Source organism: Bubalus bubalis, chromosome 1, assembly GCF_019923935.1.
Source record: "Bubalus bubalis isolate 160015118507 breed Murrah chromosome 1, NDDB_SH_1, whole genome shotgun sequence".
NCBI lineage: Eukaryota > Metazoa > Chordata > Mammalia > Artiodactyla > Bovidae > Bubalus > Bubalus bubalis.
The window spans coordinates 110,363,571-110,390,366 of record NC_059157.1 but is presented as its reverse complement, the minus strand read 5'-3'; the positions used below and the strand labels follow the sequence as shown (position 1 = coordinate 110,390,366).

The following is a 26,796-nucleotide window of genomic DNA, read 5'->3' as shown; positions in this document are numbered from 1 at the left end:
AAACCACTTTTAATCTATGGCATTTTTTAAGTAGCAAGTGAACTGAAAGACAATGGATTAGAACATTATTATTAAGATGTTAATTCTCTCCTAACTGATCTATAGATTCAATATAATGCCAATCAGAATCCCAGATGACCGTTTTATAGAAATGATAATCTCATTTTAAAATTCCCTGGAAAGTGTGCACTGTCTAGAATAGCCAAAACAACTTTCAAAAAAGGAACAAAATTGAAGGATTATCACTCCTTGTTTTTTATTTTGAATTCAAGAGTGGTTTCACAGGTGTATGGATATGTCAAAATTTATCAAATTGACATTTTAAATATTTGCAGTTTAATGTAATTTATACCTCAATAATGGAGAAGGAAATGGCAGCTCACTCCAGTATTCTTGCCTGGGAAATCTCATGGGCAGAAGAGCCTGGCAGGCTACAGTCCATGGGGCTGCAAAAGAATCAGACAAGACTTAGTGACTAAACAACAACAACAATACCTCAAGAGAGCTGTTTAAAAGCTAATAGGAAAATGGGATAAAATACAATTGCAAAATATTTTAAAATACCAAAAAAAGAACATAGGACAGATTGGGAAAATAAAACAGTGACATAATAAATTTTAACTCGTTTATGTCAGTAATTCATAAGAATAAATAGAATACTCCAACTAAAAGACAGATTATTGTACTAGATAAAGAGTAGACATATTAAAAAGGATTATTAAAATATTTTAATTGGTGACAGAGTTTTTCATAGCTTTCATCCTTTTAATGCATCATGCTTTACTTGTGGGTAGCCACAAGTATTTGATTTATGAGAACAATATAAATAGAAACCTTAATTTAAAAAAAGTTTTATCCCTAGCTTCACCTGAGTTGTGATTTGAAATGAGCCTCCTCACTGGACATGAATGGGGTTTATAGGAGAGGTTGACATGGGCTATGATTCCCCCTTCTGATTTTATATGTAAAATATTACATATTTGTACATGTTTTTCAGAAGAGGGTCAATAGTTTTCATCAGTATTTCATGTCCAAAGAACTATTTAAGAATTATGGTTTGAAGAATGAATAAATTGAGTACTATTCTAGGTGTCTAATTTCTCAGTAGTATGTCTCTGAGATTAATTTTTAGTGAATAATTCAAATTCAAGTAGACTTAGATTCTCATGGTATGAATGCCAAATCAACAGGTGCAGCATCACCTGGGAACTCACTAGAAATGCAGATTCTCAGGCCCTACTGAATCAGAAACTCTGGTGATAAGGGCCTGCAATCAGTGTTTTTAAAGGCATTTTCTAGGTGATTCTGATGTGCACTAAAGTTTGATAACCACTGGGTTAAACTGTTCTTAGAAAAGCCTATTCTGTACCCCATGCTTCCAAGCCAAATTTAGGACATTTTGATAAGGAAGTGGCTGCAGACTGGAGAAGGCAATGGCAGCCCACTCCAGTATTCTTGCCTGGAAGATTCCACGGCGGAGGAGCCTGGTAGGCTGCAGTCCATGGGGTCGTTAAGAGTCAGACACGACTGAGCGACTTCACTTTCACTTTTCACTTTCATGCATTGGAGAAGGAAATGGCAACCCACTCCAGTATTCTTGCCTGGAGAATCACAGGGACAGGGAAGCCTGGTGGGCAGCTGTCTATGGGGTTGCACAGAGTCAGACATGACTGAAGCGTCTTAGCAGCAGCAGCAGCAGCAGAATGAACAGTCTGCTGTTAATAGCTTGCATTTTCCATCTTTTTATCCTCAGAGAGCCTGTATCACTCTTACACAGTGTCTTGGGTTGCACAACAACACTGAACAACATTTCAGAGAAATCCAGTGTCTAGATTAAAGTGGAATTTGGAGAGACAGCATATAAAGTGAAAAGTGAAAGTGTTAGTTGCTTAGTCTTGTCAGACTCTTTGCGACCCTGTGAACTATAGCCTCGGAGAAGGCAATGGCACCCCACTCCAGTACTCTTGCCTGGAAAATCCCATGGACGGAGGACCCTGGTGGGCAGCAGTCCATGGGGTCGCTAAGAGTCGGACACGACTGAGCGACTTCAATTTCACTTTTCACTTTCATGCATTGGAGAAGGAAATGGCAACCCACTCCAGTGTTCTTGCCTGGAGAATCCCAGGGACGGGGGAGCCTGGTGGGCTGCCGTCTATGGGGTCGCACAGAGTCGGACACGACTGAAGTGACTTAGCAGCAGCAGCAGAACTATAGCCTGCCAGGCTCCTCTGTCCATGGAATTCTCCAGACAAGAATACTGGAGTGGATAGCCTTTCCTTTTTCTAGGGGAATCTTCCCTACCCAGGGATTGAACCCAGGTCTCCTGCATTGCAGACAGATTTTTTACCAGGTAAGCCACCAGGGAAGCCCACAGCATATAAGTTCACTCACAGAAATTCTAACAAAAAGACTTTTCAGGGATGAGTCCCATTAATTCCAAGAGCCTTGGACCTCTGCTTCTTTTGAGGAATTGGACATTGCTTTCTCAATAGACTGAACCTCACTGTTTTCACAGCTGTGTGGCACCTTCACAAACTTCTTTTGAAGGAGTGTTCAGTATTACCATGGCTCTATTTGAAAGGTAGATTAATGAATTCACACAGCTTATGTTCTGGATACCCAAAAGGGCTGAGGTTTCAGCTATAGCAGCATAAAACTTGAGCCATCCAAAACCAGCCCCTGAAACCTTCAAATGATCATTCCGTCTGGTCCTTCTGTTGCCTGAAGCTTGATTTGTATGACACCTTACTGTTTCGCTGATGAGAAATAGCATAGAGCACTTCACAGCAGTTCTCATTAAAGGAGGGCAGCCAAGTGGAATTCATTCTTGGCTCTTAGTAGTTTTCAAATGAGAATTTTATTGCATATTAATGAGCACTAATTGACATTTGTGACTGGTTTTTATGGAAATCATGCATGTATAATTTGCATAATAGTACCTTCTAGGTAACAGTGCAACTCTGGGAAGTTGGTGAGGGTTTTAGTATGTTGCTTTTTTTTTTTTTTTTAATTCCCAACTCCAGTCCCTGGCAATAGTGTGGAATATTAACAGGTCTCTAAGATCCATCTATAAAACAGTGGTGACTCACGCCCAGTTCATGTGGTTGTGCCAGTTTATACCCAAGAGTTCAAAAAAAGTCAGCAAACCACATCAGGGCAGGAGCAGAAGATGCTCCTACAGTAGTCAGGGGGATTTTCCAGCCCTTCTGTATGAATCAAACCTGTTTCTGCTGAGTTATAGTAGTATCTAGATGTCCTGAGGGTTGTTCCCAGGAGTATAGTACTCTTATAAAGTTTAGAGTTTTCTAAACATCTCTGGGTTCACATCAACACATATGTACTGATCACCTGCTAAGTATCAGGCACTGTGTTAGGTGCTAGAGCAAAACCTCATTGTCTTGTTCCCTGTTGCATTCCTAGCTCTTAGCATAGTGACCAGGACACAATAGTTGATCAATCAATATTTATTGAATTATTGAACATGGTCTCTACTATCAGGGATCTATAATTTCATCTTACAAAATCTGATTTTACATAAAATACAAAGATCATTACTCTTCCTGTTAGAAGAAACAATGATTAAGAACTCAGGATTCCATTAGAAACTTTATAACAAGAAAGATCTATAACCTTGATTATATGACCCAAGTCTTCTGTACAGATGACCCTTTCCTCTACTCTGGAGATGAAAGAAGCCAGTACTTATTGACAGTCTAGTATATTAGTTATGTTTACGAACATCTTGGATATCATATGACTTAATCATCAACAAAACCTATGAGGAGGCAGCTGAAGAATTGAAGTTAAGTGACTAACTTAAGGCACCATAGATGGAAAATGATGGAGCTGAGATTTAAATTCAGCCTTGGCTTTGCCCATTGTAATATCACTCATTATTCCAAGTAGTCCAAGGATGTGTGAAATGAAGCCAAACTCCATGTACTGAGATGGAGGCTGAATTGGCCCAGGGACCCTGGGGTGTGCCCTGCATTCAGTTGACCTACTGTTTACAGCAAACCTGGTGCTTACAGCAGTGTTTTTCAGGTCCTATGGGGGACCCACTCCAATAGCCAGTCTGATTCATTCTAATTCTACCAAGAAGCCAGAAATGTTTAAACACTGTAAGCAAAGGGAGAAATCAGGTTCACTGGAAGAAAAGTTACAAGTTAATATCAAATTTAAAAGTTGAGTATGTTCTTCTCAACTTTGCTGTTTGTTAACTTCTGCTCTTTGTTAATCTTGAGCAAAAATGTTCTCCAGATTGTGGAGAAATCACTGACTATGAACTGGGAAGCCCTGGAGAGGAGAGGCTTTATAACACAGGGATTAGGAAAGAATGGTGGTGTGGTCCAAGAATTAATACAGAGCCCCATGATCCAAAAGCTTTGTTTCCGCTAAGTTTCAAATTACAGTGGTGAATCAAGTCCACTCTTCTTCCTCCCATCCTGTCCACCTCCCACCTCTGCCAAGGACATCCAGTCATTCCCTTCTGCTTCTAAAGCCGCCTAAGAGGGATGTGTTTGAAGCAGCCGTCTCTTCTCCCCTTGCTCTTCCCTCTGGTGAATCAAGATTCCCTGCACAGCCCTGCTTCAGGGTCCTAGGGATGATTACTCAGAAACCATGCAAGTATGTGGAAAACTTAATTGGAGGCACTTCAAAGGCTTTACAAGGGAACTTTTATCATTTCACCCTCTTTTATAAGGCAAATCTGTGAAGCAGATTAATTCAGTCCATTTTACATTTTGGGGGAGAAAACGTGCATGTTCCCAAACTTATACTGTCCCAGGAGAATGGTCTTTCGTCTTCCACATTGTTCCTTTTCTCTCTCAGACTTCCTCCACAAATGTCTACAGCCCTAGAGCTGTTATCCCTGTGGCCCGGCCTCTCCAATTGCCTACACTGGTCCTGCACACATTCTGTGTATTCAAATCAAACTTGCCTTCCTTCTGGTCACCATTCCCATCTGGTACTCCCCATATACACACACACTCTCCATCTTCCCTTCCCCAAGTCCAGGCCTTTGCTCAGATGTTCCATATACATGAAAGGCTAACTATAGTTTCCTTTAAAGTCCTTTAGCTCAGTTGGTAAAGAATCCACCTGCAATGTAGGAGACCCCAGTTTGACTCCTGGGTTGGGAAGATCCATTGGAAAAGGGATGGGCTACCCACTCCAGTATTCTTGGGCTTCCCTTGTGGCTCAGTTGGTAAAGAATCCGCCTGCATTGTGGGAGACCCCGGTTCGATCCCTGGGTTGGGAAGATCCCCTGGAGAAGGGAAAGGCTACTCACTCCAGTATTCTGGTCATGGGGTTGCAAAGAGTCAGACATGAGCAACTTTCACTTTCACTTTCAAAGTAATATAGAAAAAGTGCTGAAGTTGGGAGACCAGAGCTCTGTTCCTACACTCACAAGGTGATCCTGAACCTCCCAACCTCTGTGAAGCACTTTTCTGGCCCATAAAATGAAGAGATTGGACTTTATTATGTCTAAGATTGCTTCCAGCTCCAGCCTTCTTTCCCTGACTGAACTGTCTGTTCACATACATGGAATATTTTCCCATCATGATCTCATGTTCATGCTCTCTTAGAATTTACAACAGTGAGCCATCTTCTGTGTTGTAGATCTGTGTGGCGTGTGATCTTTAGGAGAGCTTTAATCTCTTCTGCCCTGCTTGTACCTGCCTGTTGTCCTCACGAAGAGCCGTTGTATGTTCAGGAAATAGAAATGAATTTTACTGCTAATGTAAGTGACCCATATTCAGCATGTTTGTAAATCTGCTAGCAGAATGCAATACAGTGCAATCAAAAACAGCTAAAATGCATTTTGCATTCCCTGCTGTTTATAATTATCCAAGTATCTGCTGCCTACATTAACATAGTTAATGGGGAGGTACTACTTCAGACAATATTAGCGCCAGAAGGTTAGTGCCAGAAGGAACGTTAGTGAATATCTAGTACAATACTATTGGGGCTTCTCTGGAGGCTCAGTGGTAAAGGATCCACCTGCCAGTGCAGGTTCACGGGTTTGACTCCTGGTTCAGGAAGATCCCCTGAAGTAGGAAATGGCAACCCACTCCAGTATTCTTGCCTGGGAAATCCCATGGACAGAGGAGCCTGGCGGGGCTATAGTCCATGGATTTGCAAAAGAGTAGGTCACTACTTAGGGAGTAAACCACATATTGACTAAACAACAGTGCTCTTGGTGGTGATTTGAATATTAATTTATAGTCAATTTTTTATTTAATTTTTTAAAATAATTTTTTATTAATTTGCATGTGGTTCTGACTTACCTCTTCTTAGTGGATAATCTGAGGCTGAGATACTTCAAACAATGTATCTATTTGTTCACATTGGGTGGAAATATCCCTATTACTTCAGTTGTCCCTTCTCCTGTTTTTAATATAAAGCGTGAAATGGGTTGAAAAATGAAGAGGTAATGAAATCCGGACAAAAGGAAATTAGTCATAGGATAATAAAAATGAGCCAGAAATGCCTAACACTGCGCAGTAGCTGTAAGTGAACCACATATTTGATTCCAAGCATCCCGGCAGCCAAAAGAGAAAGAAACATACTATTCATGACATTAAAATGTTCCAGAAAAAGATAACTTTTCCTGGTATTTGAAAAAAAAGAGAAATTTAAACCATTGGTTTTCATGGAGGAGCCACCAAGTCAATGTCATCGACCACACCTTCAGCAATATTTTACTAATACCTATGATGCTAAATTCATTTATACAATAATCATTTATTGTGTGTCTTCTATGTGCCATATATGTGTTACTGTATTAGTTATTTTTTGTTATTGTTCACTCAGTCATGTCCAACTCTTTGCAACCCCATGGACTGCAGCACGCCAGGCTACCCTGTCCTTCACCATCTCCCGGAGCTTGCTCAAATTCATGTCCATTGAGTCAGTGATACCATCCAACCATCTTGTCCTCTGTCATCACCTTCTCCTGCCTTCAATCTTTCCCAGCAGCAGCGTCTTTTCAAATGAGTCAGCTCTTCGCATCAGGTGGCCAAAGTATTGGAGCTGCAGCATCAGTCCTTCCAATGAATATTCAGGGTTGATTTCCTTTAGGATTGACTGGTTGATCTCCTTGCAGACCAAGGGGCTCTCAAGAGTCTTCTCCAACACTACAGTTTGAAAGCATCAATTCTTTGGCTCTCAGCCTTCTTTATGGTCCAACTCTGACACTGGAAAAACCATAACTTTGACTAAACAGACCTTTGTTGGCAAAGTAATGTCTGTGCTTTTTTATACACTGTCTACGTTTGTCGTAGCTTTTTTTCCCCCAAGGAGCAAGCATCTTTTAATTTCATGGCTGCAGTCACCATCCGCAGTGATTTTGGAGCCAAGAAAATAAAGCCTGTCACGGTTTCCATTGTTTCCCCATCTATATGTCATGAAGTGATGGGACCGGATACCATGATCTTACTTTTTTGAATGTTGAGTTTTAAACTAGCCTTTTCACTCTTCTCTTTCACCTTCATCAAGAGGCTCTTTAGTTCCTCTTTGCTTTCTGCCATAAGGGTGATGTCATTTGCATATCTGAGATTATTGGTGATTCTCCTGGCAATCTTGATTCCAGCTTGTGATTTATCCAGCCCTATATTTCGCATGATGTACTCTGAATATAAATTAAATAAACAGGTTGACAATATACAGCCTTGACGTACTCCTTACCCAATTTGGAACCTGGTGACTGCAGCCATGAAATTAAAAGACGCTTACTCCTTGGAAGGAAAGTTATGACCAACCTAGATAGCATATTAAAAAGCAGAGACATTACTTTGCCAACAAAGGTTTGTCTAGTCAAGGCTATGGTTTTTCCTGTGGTCATGTATGGATGTGAGAGTTGGACTGTGAAGAAGGCTGAGGGCCGAAGAATTGATGCTTTTGTACTGTGGTGTTGGAGAAGACTCTTGAGAGTCCCTTGGACTGCAAGGAGGTCCAACCAGTCCATTCTGAAGGAGATAAGCCCTGGGATTTCTTTGGAAGGAATGCTGCTAAAGCTGAAACTCCAGTACTTTGGCCACTTCATGCGAAGAGTTGACTCATTGGAAAATACTCTGATGCTGGGAGGGATTGGGGGCAGGAGGAGAAGGGGACGACAGAGGATGAGATGGCTGGATGGCATCACTGACTCAATGGACGTGAGTCTGAGTGAACTCCAGGAGTTGGTGATGGACAGGGAGGCCTGGTGTGCTGCGATACATGGGGTCGCAAAGAGTCAGACACGACTGAGCGACTGATCTGATCTGTTCCATGTTCAATTCTAACTTGCTTCTTGACCTGCATACAGATTTCTCAGGAGGCAGGTAAGGTGATCTGGTATTCTCATCTCTTTAAGAATTTTCCACAGTTTGTTCTGATCCACACAGTCAAAGGCTTTAGTGTAGTCAATGAAGCAGATGTTTTTCTGGAATTCTCTTTTCCAAAGATCCAATGGATTTTTCTTTTTGATACTTATATTATCTTGTCATTGACAAGAAGCCTGTTGACTCCTACATCCATTTGACATGATTCTGTAGTCTCTGTAGTCTGATAATTTTTTATTTTCTAGCATGGCAAAATATCCCAGTTTCATCTCGGATATTTCCAATTCTGTAATTTAAACTGGCAATTTCACTAAAGAAAACTGATTCCTTTTTAGTGAAAGTGTTTTGAGAGATTGCAGTCTGGGCACTTGGAGGGCTTATTGTTACAGATTGTACTTATTTCTGAACTTTGGTTGACAAACTGGGAAATATGAATATTTTAGGAAAAGAACACTTTGGTTCCATAGTTATATTTCCCACTTAAATAATAGATGGAAAGATTTTACTTATTTTATATGTTTATCTTTTTTCTGTTACTTTGAAAATCTTAGTTTCCAGTGACATGAACGTAATTACTTATTTGCTTTACCTAGTAAATAGATGTGTCTATATGTGTATGTATGTATATGTATATACATAATGTATATGTATATATTTGCTTTACCTAGTAGATAGATGTGTCTATATGTATATGTATGTATATCCATCTCTATAAAATAGGAACAATATCCAATATCCACTTCATGTTGTTTAAGATTTCTTTGTGGTTATTTTTTGTCCTTAGATGTATAATCAAAATACTCTTCTTTAAATTAATTCTGGGCTCCCCTGGTGGCTCAGATGGTAAAGAATCTGCCTGCAATGCAGGAGACCTATGTTCTGTCCCTGGGTTGGGAAGATCTCCTGCAGAAGGAAATGGCTACCCACTACAGTATTCTTGACTGAAGAAGAGGAGCATGGCAGCAACAGTCCATGATGTCACAGAGTTGGACATGACTGAGCAACTTCACACTTTCAAATTAACTCTTCTTTATGTGGTTTTATCATCAACTTGTTGATAGGTTAATTTGTTTCAGTTTGTTTCCTAAGTTTAGACATCAATTTTCTTTTTTTAATTTTGTTTTTAAACTAAGTAAACTATTTATATGGTTTCAGAGTCAAAACTATAAATATTGAGAGATCTGTTTTGCCTCTCTGTCTTCTCCTTGTTGTTCTTTTCCTTCTCTTATAGGTAATGCTGGTAATGCTTTTATTTTTTCCATTGTTTCTTTTTGAAAATGAGCCAATGACCTAAATGAGTTTCATCCCTTTTCTTGCATAAAAAGCAGCATACTATATACATTTTGTTGCATCTTCCTTTTTTTAAACCATGTGATTTGGAAATCATATTATATAGAAATTTACTCATTCTTTTTAAAGAATTGAGCTATTATTCATTTTTATAAACCAAGTATTATTTGTAGAAAAGCAGTAGGGTGATTTTCTCAGGCGAGAGGGTACTAGAATGAGACAGGTAGATTGGAATGAATATGCCAAGGTATTAATGTGTAATTTTGGATGCTTATTATTTTCTTCCATGTACTTTTCTGAGTTTCAAAACTATCAATTAAAGAATAAGTTTAAATACAACTTCACACCACAGCAACAAAGGAAAATACTCAGGAATCACTGAGCTATAAACATTTAATGGAATTAGATCAAAGAGGGAAGGTTTAGGTGAGTATGTACATGGGAAACTTCTATAGGTGGTCGTTGTTGTTTTTGTTGAGTCGCTAAGTCATGTGTGAGTCTTTGCGACCCCACGGATTGCAGCATGCCATGCTTGCCTGACCTTTATTATTTCCCAGAGTTTGCTCAAAAACTCCTGTCCATTGAGTTGGTGATGCCGTCCAACCATCTCATTCACTGTTGTCCCCTTCTCCTCCTGCCCTCAATCTTTCCCAGCATTAGGGTCTTTTCCAATGAGTCATCTCTTTGCATCAGGTTGCCAAAGTACTGGAGCTTCAAGTCAGCATCAGTCCTTCCAATGAATGTTTACAGTTGAATTCTTTTAGAATTGACTGCTTTGATCTCCTTGCAGTCCAAGGGACTCTCAAGAGTCTTCTCCAACACCACAATTCAAAAGCATCAATTGTTTGGTGCTCAGCCTTCTATATGGTCTGGCTCTCACATCTGTACACGACTACTGGAAAAGCCATAGTTTTGACTAGATAGACCTTTGTTAGCAAAGTGATGTCTCTGTTTTTTAATCTGCTGTCTAGGTTTATCATAGCTTTCCTTTCAAGGAGTCACAGGCTGGAATCAAGATTATGGAAAGAAATATTAACACCCCCAGTTATGCAGATGATACCACTCTAATGGCAGAAAGAGGAGAGTGAAAAAGCTGGCTTAAAATGCAACATTCAAAAAAAAAAAAATAGATGATAGAGATGGGCCTAAACAGAGAGCTCTCAGTACTCTACTCTCAGAGAGCTCTACAGTTACCTAAAATATGAGAAATTGCAGAAGAGAATGGAAGATGCATATCCTCCCCGAATTTAGTTGCCTAACTGATCATTATTGGATGACTCTGCATAGAGCCATTCTTTTACCCTCAAAACCACTCATTCCCTGCAATAACAAGAGGGAGGTTAACATGGAAAGCTCTCATAATTTTCACAATAGAATTAGACTTTAATTTTTTTAGGTTTATGTAGCCAAACCTGATATTCTCATTTAAAATGGCGTAACTCTTCCTCTGGCATTCCCAAACACTCTTGCCCAGATCTGCCTTTTCCTCCATTGTCCTTAATATCTTCTAAATTCTATGTATGTATGTATTATGTCCACTGATTACTGTTTGATTCCCCTATTGTAATATAAATTCTTTAAAGGTAGGGATCTTTTTTTTTTTTGTTCACCAGTGTATTCAGGAGCCTAGAATGGTGCCAGTCATGTTGTTAGTACTCTTAAAAGATTTATTAAGTGAATGGATATTGAAAGCAGTGGAGTTTTGGAGGAAAAGGGAATGTGTAACCATGAAGTTCAGCACTTACGTATTCATCATCCCCTTATCAGAGAAAGCAATGGCACCCCACTCTGGTACTCTTGCCTGGAAAATCCCATGGATGGAGGAGCCTGGTGGGCTGCTGTCCATGGGGTCGTTAAGAGTCAGGCATGACTGAGTGACTTCACTTTTAATTTTCACTTTCATGCATTAGAGAAGGAAATGGCAACCCACTCCAGTGTTCTTGCCTGGAGAATCCCAGGGACGGGGGAGCCTGGTGGGCTGCCGTCTATGGGGTTGCACAGAGTCAGACACGACTGAAGCGACTTAGCAGTAGCAGTAGCAGTATAGGTGATTGATAATGAATGTAAAGAATTTGGTATGTGTGTGCTTTTCTAATAGGCACATCCTTATTAGCATAACTTAAAAAATTAAGAAACACAATTCTTTTTTATTTGCCCATACACTCACCATTTCCAGCACCTTTTATTCCAGATTTGCATGTGGTATCATTTTCCTTCGGCCTGAAGGACTTCCTCTAACATTTCTTGTAGTGCATGTCACTCAGACTTTCTTTTTCTGAAAATATCTTTATTTTACCTTGATTTCCTGAAGACATTTTCACTGGGTATTGTATTCTGGATTGACTTTTTTCATTCCACTCTTTTCTGATTTACATAATTTCAAATTAGAAATCTGTTGTAAGCATTACTGTTGTTCCTCTATACAAAATCTGTCTGCATCAGAGATTTTTATCTTTATCTTTGGTTTTCAGTAATTTCATTGTAATGTGTCTTGGTGTATGTGTGTTTGGGTGTTTCAGTGTTTCTTCTGCCTGAGTTTGGTTGAGCTTCTTGAATCTGTAGGTTTACCCTTTTCATTAAATGTTTAAAAAGTGTGGTCATTATTGCTTTCAAATATTTCCCCTCTTTTTTTTCCCAGAGCTCCAATTACATGTATGTTATACCACTTTCTATTGTTCAGTATGTCACTGAGGCTACCTCCGTATTTATCAATTATATACCTCATTTTGGATAATTTCTTTTGTTTTTAAGCTAAGCAGTGTTTTATTTTTGCAGTGTCTAATCTACTGTATTTTCAATTTTACAATTGTGTTTTAATCTCTAGAATCCTATTTGGCTATTTTTTATATTCTCCATTTCTCTTTTCATTTTGTTTATGTTCTGTTCTATGTCTTTGAGCATATTTATAATAGTTGCTTTAAGGTCCTTGTGTGCCAATTATATAATTTCTATTATTCCTGTATGTTATTATTAAACTTTTTAAAATGTATTGTTATAGGTCTTTTTTTCTTTTTGCTTCTTTGCATGCCTGGTAATTTTTTACTGATGATGGACATTTTGAATTTTATGCTATTGATTGCTGGATCTTGTTGTAGTCCTTTAATGAGCATTGGGTTTTGTTCTAGATTGCAGTTAAGTTTTTTGTAGATAAATTTTATCCTTTTTAAGACTTACTTTTAAACATTATGAGGGAAGGTCTAGAGTAGTTTCTAGTCTAGGGTTTATTCGCTCCATTTTTTTCCTGAGAATTTTATCTAATATCCTGTATATCATGAGATCTGTCCGCTCTGGTTGGTGGGAACACAAAGTATTTTCAACCATGTGTGAACTCCAGGAATTGTTCAGCTACTGTCTATCAGTGGTTATTTCTTTCACTTCAGATAGTTTCCTCTCACTTTTGCCTAGATCAATACTCAGAAAAAGACTGAGAGGGTCCCCCAGCAGATTTCCAAAGCACTCTCTTTCTTGGTATCTCCCTCTTCTTTGTTACTCGGCCTCATAAATTTGTTTGCCTTGATGTCCATAACTCCAGTCTATTCTCCTTACCTTAGCAAGACTTCTAGGCTCTCTTTGAGTTTCTCTTATTGTACCCTGGCCTGGAAACTTCCTTCAGGCAGTAACTTGGGGTCAGTTATAGTCATTGGGATAATGTTTATTTATATTTTGTTTTCTGTCAGTCAATTGTAGTTTCACCTCATTTGTTTTCCAAAGTCCTGTGAAATCTGTTATCCAGTATCTGAAAAGAGCTTTTCGGATATTTTATCTGGTTTTTGAGTTGGTTATAGCAGGAAGGCAATTCCAATAGCAGTTAATGCTTCATGAACAGAAGCAGAAGTTCTACCAACTGCAAAACCACTTTTTAAAGGACAATAATTGTAGGACTAGTTTTTCAATAGCCAGAAATAATGTGTAAAAGGATAGGGCAGATTTTTGTGGAAAGATATGGGGGCTGTTGGGGAGAAGGAAATGGCAACCCACTTCAGTATTCCTGCCTGGAGAATCCCATGGACAGAGGAGCCTGGTGGGCTACAGTGCATGGGGTCTCAAAGAGTTGGGGACGTCTGAGTGACTAATACACACACATGTGGGAGCGGTTGAGAGTTGTAAACCTATAAAGCACTGTCTTGCTCTTGGGAGCAGCATAGCTGATGCAGTGTCTGTTTTCCTAATGACTGGGCAGGATTCTACATTCAGTCAATTAAATTGAAAGTCCTGCCATGGTCTTGGATCTGCTACTGTCTGTGAACGAGACAGTTTACGTCTATAGACTTAGTGGGAGAGGCAGGGGAGGGGGGTGTTCTTGGAGGAGCCTGGCACACCTTTCTCTTTGTGCCTTGGATTCTTTATCTATTTTATGGTCAGATGCCTTACTGTTATCCCCTCTGACACACCACTTCCCACCCACTTTCCCAATCATTCAATACGTTTTTGAAATCATTCAACTCTCTTCTTTCAGTGACTAAGCCATTCACTGTTTCACCAGCTCCTCATGTGTGAATCTTTGTGAATGTGTGCTAATATTGAAGTTGAAAGCCTGCCCCATGGTGGAGCCTAGTATGGTTTATAAAGCTCCGACACTGGGTAGCCATTGATTGTAGGGGGGGCTAGTGCTCAAATTTCCATACCATTGTGTTAGTCTGTCCACAAGTGACCTTTAGAATGTACTCAGAAATCTGTTCAAATGGACAATTCCATCATGTTCACAAAATCTCCCAAAGATGATTTGGGCTTAAGGTTGTTATTCCTTCTGAGATCCACAGTGTTGACCATGGTTTCTCTACCTTAGCATTATTGACATTTGGGAATAGATTAGTCTTTGTTATTTGGACCATTCTGTGAATTGTAGGATGTTTAGCAGCCTCCTTGGCTTCTACCTACTAGATGTCACTAGCACCCTCCTCTGTTTTGACAACCACATCTGCCAGATGGCCTCTGGAGGTGCAAAATTGCCCTAGTTGAGAGTCACTGGTATACACATGATGTCGTGTGCCACACTCCAGAGAACCCATAGATATGAGACTCTAGGAACTAAACATAAAGAAACTTAATAGGACATTGGTGTCCTCTTGGGTGAGCTCAGTCCAGGATGTCTGCCCCATCCAGGGTGTATACCAGAAGGACATTGACCTTGCAATGTAAACACCAGGATTTGAGTCCTATCTCTGCAGATTTGGAGCAAGTTTCTCCACTTTTCTGCTCTTAAGTTTCCTTTTGTGAAAATGAGGAATGGTCTTGTTTACTTCACATGACACAGTTGCAAGAGCAAAATGAGGTTTTATGTATAAACACACATCTGTATGATATAAGGATACACAAACAAGAACTTAATAATGGTTCAAATATAAATGTACTTATTTGCAAGTATGATTAAAAGGGTGATATAGGAAAAATGTCTCTTTTAATCCATCATGCAGTATAGTCTTTCCTGTGGCTTCTAATATTGCTGTATGCTAGAAGACATAGTAGGGGATGTCTAGCTTTTAAGAAAAAGAAAAAAAAATTGTCTTTTCAATTAAAAGACAATTAAAATTTAATTAAATTTTAATTAATTAAAATTAAATTTTCAGGTTAAAATTTCAACTAAATTAAGATGCAAATAGTCATGTTTTTGGAGAAGGAAATGGCAACCCACTCCAGTGTTCTTGCCTGGAGAATCCCAGGGACAGGGGATCCTAGTGGGCTGCCATCTATGGGGTTGCACAGAGTCAGACACGACTGAGGCGACTTAGCAGCAGCAGCAGCAGTCATGTTTTTATATATACTTCTTAATTTTCCATTCAGTAATCTGACCAGTCTGCACAAGAATTTAAATGTCTTGACAGGAGGTAGTGGCTTTTAGTTCTTTTGGGATTTCATTGTAATGAGCCTGGTAAATAATTCAGGAATATATGAGAGGCCAATATATGGGCAGCACCTGGTGCTATATTGTTCATGTCTAAGTATGCAGAATCCAAAGATGGCATTCTACACCTGTCACTATTATTCTGTCTTAAACACAAGTCCTATATTCAGTGGCTATTGAAATAATTGATATTTTTTCCTCTTCCAATTTTCCTCCATAGTAAAAGAAAAATGTGCTAAGCTGTCCCAGAAACACAAACCAGAGTGGCATCCTCTTTAAAATTCCCACTGGTAGAATTTCAAATCTGTTTTTCTTAAGAGATAGGTGCTTTAAAGAATTGGGGACGTGTCTGCCTTTTCTACTGGGATTAATTTGAGCCTCTCTGCATTTCAACTTTTGTTCTGCAAGGTAGAGCTTGTTTTTAGATCACAGTGTTCATATTGTAGTCATCTTCTGAGAAAAGATGGGTACTTGCTCACTCTGTGGGAATTTTTAGAACCCTCAGGTTCTCTCCCTACTTACTACCTGAGTAGCCTTTCTAGTAGTCTGACAGTTTTAAAAACAAATGAGTAAAAAACTCGATAAAGTGTTTGCGTATCCTGAGATTTCATCTGACTAGACAGAATGTTCCTCCATTCGCTGAGTGAATAGATCATCACAGGACCAACCAACAGACAATGTATGCAGACACTATGGGGCAGCTGAGCCCACTGTCAGCCAGGACCAGACAGAGCTTAATCCCTGAGGTGCATAGAAAGATCTTGGAAGGCCAGGGGGCATTCCTAGTAGGGATAAAAGGGAAGATGTGCTCACATATGTAAACTAAAATTTTTGTAGTGCTGGGCCATGAAAGGATCTGAAGAGGGACTGTAGAGCTTTGTATCTATAAATTGTTAGATGTGCTTTATCTTTGTTTTAAAAGTATTGTTTATTAAAGAGGTTTTGAAATATATTTATTTAAATATATATTGTATTTTAAACTTTTGTTGTATATAAGAATGTATTATGTATAATTATGGAAAATAAAAATATGCTTCCCTGGTGGCTCAGACGGTGAAGAATCTGTCTGCAATGCAGGAGACCCAGGTTCAATCCCTGGATCAGGAAGATTCCCTGGAGAAGGGGATGGCCACCCACTCCAGTATTCTTGCCTGGGAAATGCCATGGACAGAGGAGCCTGGTAGGCTACAGTCCATGGGGTTGCAGAGTCAAACACAGCTGAGTGACTTTCACTTGCTCGCTCGCCTAAACCTTTGTTATATATAAGAATGTATTATACATAACTATATCTAATAAAAATATAGCTATTATAGTTAAATGTATAAAATATTTTAAAACCTCTGTAATAATCCATTTATATATATGTATGTGTTTGTGTTTATTTGAGTAAATTATATGTATATAAATAAAACATTTATTTATTAACAGGTTTAATTGCTTTCCTCTCCTTCAGGACCTGTGTGAGAGTACTTGGAGCAGTGACTGCCATCTGGTGGCAAGCTAGAATCATCGCTTTGTGTGACCTAATGGTTACTAAGATGTCCACTCTTGACTCATGTGGTCTGCACTGGCAGCAAGGGACCAGGAGAGCCTGGAAGGTGTCTGATGTAGGAGCCTAGTGAAATAACTCTGTGCTTCCACCTGCATGGATTGTTCATCCAAGATTCTGAGCCAGGATCCAGCTCCAAAATGGCGCCTCTGAAGGAAAGATCTGAGTTGCTGTTGTGTTTTAGTCAAAGATCTGCTGGTTACCTACAAGTGGGTAACCAAGACTGTGAATAGGCACATACCAAGAGGGGCATATGATGACATGGAGCCTGAAATAAACTGCTCTGAATTGTGTGATGGTTTTTCTGGTCAGGAGCTGGAACGTAGACCCCTTCATGATCTCTGCAGAACTACAATTGTAAGTGAGCAGCCATGGGGTGTCAGGGCTGCTGCTTAGATATACATGTTGTTGTTGTTATTGTTGTTAATGAGAGTGGTGGTGGAGGTGGGAGGGGTAGATGTTTATGCAGGACACCTGTGTCCCAACTCTGGAGGTAATTGGGGCAGTTCATGTTTGACCTATAGAAGAGCTTCATTTCTAACAGCCTCTCTTCATTCTGTTCTCAGACCTCTTCCCACCACAGCAGTAAGACCATTTCTTCATTGTCTCCTGCCCTTTTGGGTATTGTTTGGACTTTCCTAAGCTGTGGACTTCTCCTCATAGCCTTCTTTCTTGGCTTCACAATTCGCTGCAGGAAGAACAGGTAAGCAGCATGCCTAGTTTCTCATCTTTCATCACCTGAAACATAAAACCCAGAGTGTTGGTGTCATTTTGGCACCATGAACTGCTGGCTGGCGTCAGAAAAGCTTGTGTCCTACTGTGGCATTAAGCTATGTGAGACGCTCCCCCTGACGGAGGCCTGGCCTTGCAGTACAGATCCATCTTGAGAAGGTGAAAGATCTTCCCAGTATTGTGCTAACTACAATATCAAAAAAGCAAATGAAAAGTTTCTCTTCATGAAGGAAGGTGAGATCCTTCTGAGAAGATGTATTTGTATTAAAAACAGAGATCATGTAGAGAAATATTCCAAAGCAACATTAAAGTTTATGGCAGCAGAATTGGAACCAGCCTGGGTAAGCTAAGATTCTGCAAAAATAGTGAAGCCCTGCTCCTGGCTATTCTGCTAGACTAGTTGGAAAGTCACCGGTTCATCCAGGTAAGTGTGTATGGCACCCAAGACTGACAGAAGGAACTTGAAGAGTCTTTCCTTCACTGCCATCAGTCGTTCCCTCAGGACCCACCCCATCTCTCCCGTTCTGCGCCGTCATTCTGCTCCAGCTGTCCCAGGCTGCCTCCCAAGAAGCCTTGCTCCAGCCCTCTCTTCCTGGCCCACAGGCCATTTCTGGTTGGATCCTGTTGTCAGATTTCAGCAACTCCCTCGGAGATGCCAAACTCATCTGGCTCCATACCAGCCTGACATTTTGTGGTAATCAGTGTGTTCTGCTCTATTGCCTGGGCTTGGCACTCACATGAGGGTCATTTAGTTGGATTTGTCTGTAGGTGTTTGGGGTGCCTCTGGCTATCTGAGGCATGGAGGATGTGAAACTGTTAGGCAGAAGTGGCTTGATCTGCTGGGTCAACCTCAGCATGGCCATGAGGCATGGCACTCAGCCCTGGGGGTACCCCTGAAGCTTCCCCAGCCACTTTTCACTCTATTCCTTAGATACACTAAGCCTGCTCTCATCTTAAGGCCTTTGACTTACTGTCCCTTTACTGTTCCCACTGCCTGAGAGTCTTCTCCAGATCTTCCCATGACTAGTCCTTTTCATCTGATAGGTCTTGGCTCAAAAGTCATCTTTTCAGAGAAGACTTTCCTGATCATCCTATCTAAGGTTACCTCTTTACAGAATGGCCACCCAGCCTCTACACCTCATGCCATATCCTATCACTCATTTATTTTCTTCACAGCAAGTCTCACTCTCTGACATTACCATATTTGTCGATTTACCTGTTTATTGTCTGTATCACCCACCGGAATGGAAAGCCCACGAACACAGGAACCTTCTCTGTCATGTTCACCACTGTCTCCAGTACTTAGAACAGACAGGAGTTCTAAGTATTTATATTAACATATAAATGCTCAGTATATATGCATTTGCTTCCCTGATGGCTCAGTGGTTAAGAATCTGTCTGCCAGTACAGGAGACATGGGTTCAATCCTTGGGTTGAGAAGATCACCTGAAGAAGGAAATGGCAACCCACTCCAGTTGTCTTGCCTGGGAGATTCCACGGACAGAGGAAACTAGAAGCATATAACCCATGGGGTTGCAAAAGAGTCAGACACAACTGAGAGACTAAACAACAACAAAATATGCTTTCAGTCATCCTGGATTTAAATCCCAGCACTGTCTGCTGCCAAGAAAATGACTAGGAAAATCACACATTTCAAGGTTAGAAAACTGTGGAGTATCCTGTTTTCAGCTGCAACATATTTCTGTAATGCAAATTAGTGCCCAGTTGGCAAATAAGAAAATAACATCATTGGTTCATATATAATTTTTTCCCCCAGCAAATCAATAGTTTAAAGAATTGAGTGCTAATTTTTCTTAAGTTAAAGAAGGAAGCCTTAAGTTAAGAATATTGTGGCAGTGCAAGAAGTGGCTGGTTTAATGACTTGAAGAACTGGTATTCTACCTTACAGTGTGACCCTATCTGATGAAGTTGTGGGAGCAGATGAAGACATGGAAAAGACATTTCTCTTGTTTTTAAAAACAATGTGCTGTTGAAGACAACATAGATTCAAATTAGATTTTGATGACAATGTTATCTATTGGAGGTATATGCCCTTAAGGACCTATCTCTTGCAGATTTAAGGCTATAAAAATCAACTGTGATCCTGGGTACAAGTGGTAGTGGACATCTACTGAATACTAACATTTTAATTGAGATTATTATTATTTTATTAGTATTCTGGTTACAAAGTTAAATGTGTTTCAAATGTTATGGTCCCATACTATTTTCCCTATAACCCATTATTTTTATACACAGTTTTGTGGAATGCAAGGTTTTTTTAGAAGCATTTATATGTCCTGTCAAAATAGGAACACTTATAAACAGTGTTATGCTAGAAGCACCTATATTTCCTTCATTCTGTTGAAGGTTTTGTTGCCTGTCTTGCCTGCAGCAGGCGCATGACTTGGCATAAAGAATAAAATATTAAGAGACACTGTGAATAAAAACACATTTCACAATTAGGTAGCTTACAAGGTCAGACAGGGAAAGATAAAATAACCCAGTTTCAAGAGCACTTTCTTAAACAGCAAAATTTGTTCAGAGGTGCAGCATCACAGTTACATGTCTCATTTCATTCCATTTCTGTGGTCTCTAAATTTCTGCCTGTGCTTCTGTATGTGCCAGAGTAAGAAAAACATTTTAATAAAATAAAAATAGTTTAGTAATGTTCAAATTCTGTCACTGATATTGCATTTTTATAACATTTTTAAATGTAGTCTACAAGAGAAAATCAGTAAAGATATAGAAGACTTGAACAATCCTATCAACCAACTGGACCTAATTGACATTTGTATAATCCTACACCCAACAGCAGCAGAATACACATTCTTTTCAAGTATGCATGGAACATTTACCAAGATAAATCATCTTCTGGGCCATAGAAAAGGTCTTATTAAATTTAAAAAGATTCAAATCATAAAGAGTGTGTTCTTTGACCCACAATGGAATTAAACTAGAAATCCATAACAGAGAAATCTCTGGAATATTCTGAAATATTTGGAAACTAAATGTTGTTTAAACGCTAAGTCATGTCCAGCTGTTTTGTTAGCACTTTAAAATAACCCATGATCAAAGACAAAATCAGAAAGGAAACTAGACAGTATTTTCAACTGAATGAAAGTGAAAACACAACATGTCAAAATTTGTTGGATGCCATTAAAGTAATACTTTAGGGGAAATTAGAGCAGTAAACTCTATGTTATAAGAAGAAAGATCTATCTTAGAGAACAGAAAAAAAGGGTGAATGAGTCCCAAAATAAGCAGAGGAAAGGAATAATAAAGATTAGAGTGGAAATTTATAAAAGAAAAAACAGGAAAAAACAAAAACAGTGAAACCAAAAGCTCTTTATGAGGATCAATAAGATTGACCAACTTCTAGGTCAGGAAAAAAAGAAGATTAATTACCTAAGTAAGGAAGAGAGAGCTATCATCACTAAAGATTCTATATATATTAGAAGGATAATAAGTTACTGTCATGAACAACTATGGTAGGCAGACTCTAAAATGTTCTCTGATAAGGCCTACCTCCTAGTTATCACACTCTTGTGAAATCCCTTCTCTTTGTGGGTGGGCTGGACTTTTTGATTTGCTTATTAATCACTTGGAATAAGGTTACAAAAAGGGTATGGGATCCCTTTCACTCTTTCTCTTCCACTCTAAGGAAATACACCTTCCATTTTGTGAGCTGGCCTGTGGAGAGGCCTACATGGCCAGGAACTAGTGTTTCTAGTCTGTAGTCAGCAAGGACTTGAGGATTACTAACAGGCATGTCAATGAGCTTGAAAATAGATCATCTGAGGTCTGCTAAGGACAATGTGAATAAGCTTGGAAGCAGATTTTCCCCTTGGAGGACTACAGCCATGGCTCACCAAGAGGTATACTTGTGAGAGACTCTGAGCCAGAGGCACCCCGCTAAACTGTGCCTGTATTGCAAACATATTACCAGTTCTACAAAATTCTTCTAAGAAACTGAAAATAAAGTAGCATTTCCTAATTCATTCTAATGAAGAAAACATTACCCTGATATCTAAATCTAACAGACATTAGAAGAGAAAAATCATAGGCTAATGAACATAGATCCAAAATTCTAAACACAGTTGTAACAAATTGAGTACAGTTCAGTTCAGTTCAGTCGCTCAGTCCTGTCCTACTCTTTTTGACCCCATGGACTGCAGCACGCCAGGCTTCCCTCTCCATCACCAACTTGCAGAGCTTTCTCAGACTCATGTCCATTGAATCCGTGATGCCATCCAACCATCTCATCCTCTCATCCTCTCTTCCTCCTGCCTTCAATCTTTCCCAGCATCAGGGTCTTTTCAAATGAGTTAGTTCTTCACATCAGGTGGCTGAAGTATTGGAGCTTCAGCTTTAGCATCAGTTCTTCCAATGAATATTCAGGACTTATTTCCTTTAGGATTGACTGGTTGGATCTCCTTCCAGTCCAAGGGACTCTCAAGAGTCTCCTCTAACACCACAGTTAAAAAGCATCAATTCTTCGGCTTAGCCTTCTATATGGTCCAACTCTCACATCCATACATGACTACAGGAAAAACCATAGCTTTGACTAGATGGACCTTTGTTGGTAAAGTAATGTCTCTGCTTTTGAATATGCTGTCTAGGTTTATCATAGCTTTTCTTCCAAGGAGCAAGCATCTTTTAATTTCATTGCTGCAGTCACTATCTGCAGTGATTTTGGAGCCCAAAAAAGTAAAGTCTGTCACTGTTTCCACTGTTTCCTATTCAATTTGCCATGAAGTGATAGGACCAGATACCATGATCTTAGTTTTCTAAATTGTTGAGCTTTAAGCCAACTTTTTCAGTCTCTTCTTTCACTTTCATCAAGAGGCTCTTCAGTTCCTCTTCACTTTCTGCCATAAGGGTGGTGTCATCTGCATATATGAGGTTATTGATATTTCTCCTTGCAATCTTGATTCCAGCTTGTGCTTCATCCAGCCTGGCATTTCACATAATGTCCTCTGCATATAAGTTAAATAAACAGGGTGACAATATGCAGCCTTGACATATTTCCCAATTTGGAAGCTATCCATTGTTCCATGTCTAACAGTTCTAACTGTTGCTTCTTGACCTGCATACAGATTTCTCAGGAGGCAGGTAAGGTGATCTGGTATTCCCATCTCTTTCAGAATTTTCCACAGTTTATTGTGATCCACACAGTCAAAGGCTTTGGCGTAATCAATAAAACAGAAGTAGATATTTTTCTGAAACTCTTGCTTTTTTGATGATCCAATGGATGTTGGCAATTTGATCTCTGGTTCCTCTGCCTTTTCTAAATTCAGCTAGAGATCTCTCCAAGAAAATTAGAGATACCAAGGGAACATTTTATGCGAAGGTGTGCACAATAAAGAACAGAAACGGTATGGACCTAAGAGAAGCAGAAGATATTAAGAAGAGGTGGCAAGAATACACAGAAGAACTATACAAAAAAGATCTTCATGACCCAGATAACCATGATGGTGTGATCACTCACCTAGAATCAGACCTCCTGGAATGCAAAGTCATGTGGGCCTTAGGAAGCATCACTACTAACAAAGCTAGTGGAGGTGATGGAATTCCAGTTGAAAGTGAAAGTCGCTCCATCATGTCCAACTCTTTACAACCCCATGGACTATACATATAAGTCCATGGAATTCTCCAGGTCGGATTACTGGAATGGGTAGTTGTTCCTTTCTCCAGGGGCTCTACCCAACTCAGGGATCAAACCCAGGTCTCCCACATTGCAGGCAGATTCTTTACCAGCTGAGCCACCAGGTAAGTCAATTCCAGTTGTGCTATTTCAAATCCTAAAAGATGATGCTGTTAATATGCCAGCAAATTTGGAAAACTTGGCAGTGGCCACAGGACTGGGAAAGGTCACATTTCATTCCAATCCCAAAGAAAGGAATGCCAAAAAATGTTCAGGCTACCACACAGTTGCACTCATCTCACACGCTAGCAAAATAATGCTCAGAATTTTCCAAGCATGGCTTCAACAGTACCTGAACCAAGAACTTCCAGATATTCAAGTTGGATTTAGAAAAGGCAATTTGATCTCTGTTTCCTCTGCCTAAATTGAGTACAACCAATATCAAAAGAATAATTCATCATGACAGTGAAGTTTATCCCAGGAATGCAAAGTTGTGTTTTATATCCAAAGATCAATATAATACACTATATTTACCAATTGAAAAAGAAAACTATATGATCATCTCAGTAGACATAGAAAGAGTATTTGACAAGATTCAACATACATTCCTGATAAAGCCTCAACAATCTAAAATAGAAAAGGACGCCCTCAACCTAATTAATGAATCTATGAAAAACCAATAGCTAACACCATTTTTAATGGTAAAAGACTGAATGCTTGCCCATTGCAACCAGAAACAAGATGTCTGCTCTCATCACTTCTCTTCTACAGTGGAGTGTGAAAAGAAATAAAAGCCACCTAATTTAAAAAGGAGGGCTTCCCTGGTGATTCAGTGGTAAAGAATCCACCTGCCAATAAAGGAGACACGATTCGATCCCTGGGTTCAGAAGATCCCCTGGAGAAGGAAATGGCAACTCAGTCCAGTATTCTTGCCTGGGAAACCCCATGACAGAGGAGCCTGGTGGGTCCAAGGGATTGCAAAGAGTCATACAACACTGAGCATGCATGCATTCAGTGAGTTACTGAATCACTAACTGTTACAGAAAGATAGATATATACATCAATAGAGCAGATAGAATCCAGAAATAAACCTATGCATATATGGGAAACTGCTTTTCAGTAAAGGTGCAAAGACAATTCAGTGGAAAAGGGACAGCCAATCTTTTCAACAAATGGTGCTGGAACAATTGTATACCCATATGCAGAAATGAACTTTGATCTCCATCTTGCACTCTTCAGAAATTAACTCAAAATGGATCAAAAATCTACCTATAAAATCTAAAACTGTAAAACTTCACAAAGAAAGCATAGGAAAACCATTTTGTGACCTTGGAATAATCAAAGATTTATTAGATACGACAATAAAGGTAAAATCCATAAAAAAGAACACTGATGAATTGGACTTCATCAAAATTAGAAGCATCTTCTCTTCTAAAGAGAATCTTAAGAAAATTAAAAAGAATGCCACATAGTGGAAGAAGATATCTGCAAGTCATGTATCTGATAAAGAACTTGTATCCAGAATATATACATAATGCTAAAAATTGATAATAAAAGAAATAATCCAACAACAACAACAAATGGGTGAAAGATTTGAATAGACATGTCACTGAAGAAGATATATGGATGGCAAATAAACATGTGAAGAGAGAGTCATAAGGGAAATGCAAATTAAAACAAAATGAAATACTTTCACACACCTATTAGAATGGTTAAAATTTTAAAAGACTAACCAAATTAGGCAAGGATCTCATTCAGAATTGATGAAGAAATAAAAAGCTTTTCAGACAAGCAAAAGTTAAGAGAATTCAGTACCACCAAACCAGCTTTACAACAAATGTTAAAGGGACTTACATAGTCAAGAAATACAAGAGAAGAAAAAAGATCTACAAAATCAACCCCAAACAATTAAGAAAATGGCAATAGGAACATATATATTAATAATTACTTTAAATGTAAATGGATTAAATGCCCCAACCAAAAGACACAGACTGGCTGAATGGATGCAAAAACAAGACCCATATATATGTTGTTCACAAGAAACCCACTTCAGACCTAAAAACACATATAGACTGAAAGTGTAAGGATGGGAAAATATATTCCATGCAAATGGGAAACAAAAGAAAGCTGGAGTAGCAATCCTCATATCAGACAAAATAGACCTTAAAATAATGAAGATTATAAGAGATAAGGAAGGACACTACATAATGATCAAGGGATCAATCCAAGAGGAAGACATAGCAATTGTAAATATCTATGCACCCAACATAGGAGCACCTCAGTACATAAAACAAATACTAACAGATATAAAAGGAGAAATTGACAGTAACACAATAATAGTAGGAGACTTTAACACCCTACTCACACCAATGGACAGATCATCAAAACAGAAAATGAAGAAGGAAACACAAGTTTTAAATGATACATTAGATGAGATGGATCTCATTGATATCTTCTGGACATTCCATCCAAATGCAGAAGAATACACCTTCTTAAGAGCTCATGGAACATTCTCCAGGATAGACCACATCTTGGGTCACACATCAAACCTCAGTAAATTTAAGAAAATTGAAATTGTATCAAGCATCTTGTCCAACCACAATACTATGAGACTAGATATCAATTACAAGAAAAAACTATAAGAAACACAAACATATGTAGATTAAGCAACACATTCCTAAATAACCAACAGGTTACTGAAGAAATCAAAAGGGAAATAAAAAAATTTCTAGAAACAAGTGACAATGAAAACATGACAACTCAAAACCTATGGGATGCAGCAAAAGCAGTTCCAAGAGGGAAGTTTATACCAAAACAATCCTACCTCAAGAAACAAGAAAAACATTGGATAGACAACCTAACTTTACACCTGAAACAACTGGAAAAAGACGAACAAAACCCCTCCAAAATTAGTAGAAGGGAAGAAATCTTAAAGATCCAAGCAGAAATAAATGAAAAAGAAAAGAAAGAAACAATAGTAAATATTAATAAAACTAAAAGCTGTTTCTTTGAGAAGATAAACAAAATTGACAAGCCTTTAGCCAGACTCATCAAGAAAAAGAAGAATAAAATCAACAAAATTAGAAATGAAAAAGGAGAGGTTACAACAGATAATGCAGAAATACAAAGGATTATAAGAAACTATTATGAACAACTATATGGCAATAAAGTGGATTACCTGGAAGAAATGGACAGATTCTTAGAAAAGTTCAATCTTCCAAGACTGAACCAGGAAGAATTAGAAATTATGAACAACCCAATTACAAGCACTGAAATTGAAGCTGTGATAAAAAAATCTCCCAAAAAACAAAAGCCCAGGACCAGATGGCTTCACAGGAGAATTCTGTCAAATATTTAGAAAAGAACTAATGCCTATCCTTCTAAAACTCTCAAAAAATTGCAGAGGAAGGAATAC

At 38.9% G+C, this 26,796-nt stretch overlaps 1 protein-coding gene across 5 annotated transcripts in view; it reads left to right on the top strand.

Annotated features, from left to right (window-relative positions):
* Positions 1-26,796, top strand: part of GPR156 (G protein-coupled receptor 156) — a 110,037-nt gene that overhangs the window by 11,045 nt on the left and 72,196 nt on the right. For 4 of the 5 annotated variants that reach the window (XM_006057595.4, XM_045165591.1, XM_044942264.2 and 1 more), the window contains exons 2-3: positions 16,910-17,362; positions 17,572-17,708. In XM_006057595.4, coding sequence (XP_006057657.2) covers positions 17,267-17,362; positions 17,572-17,708 — 233 coding nt within the window. In that variant the 5' untranslated portion in view covers positions 16,910-17,266. Of the gene's footprint in view, positions 1-15,367; positions 15,747-16,909; positions 17,363-17,571; positions 17,709-26,796 lie in introns of those variants that run through there. The other variant, XM_044942268.2, reaches the window with a different exon arrangement.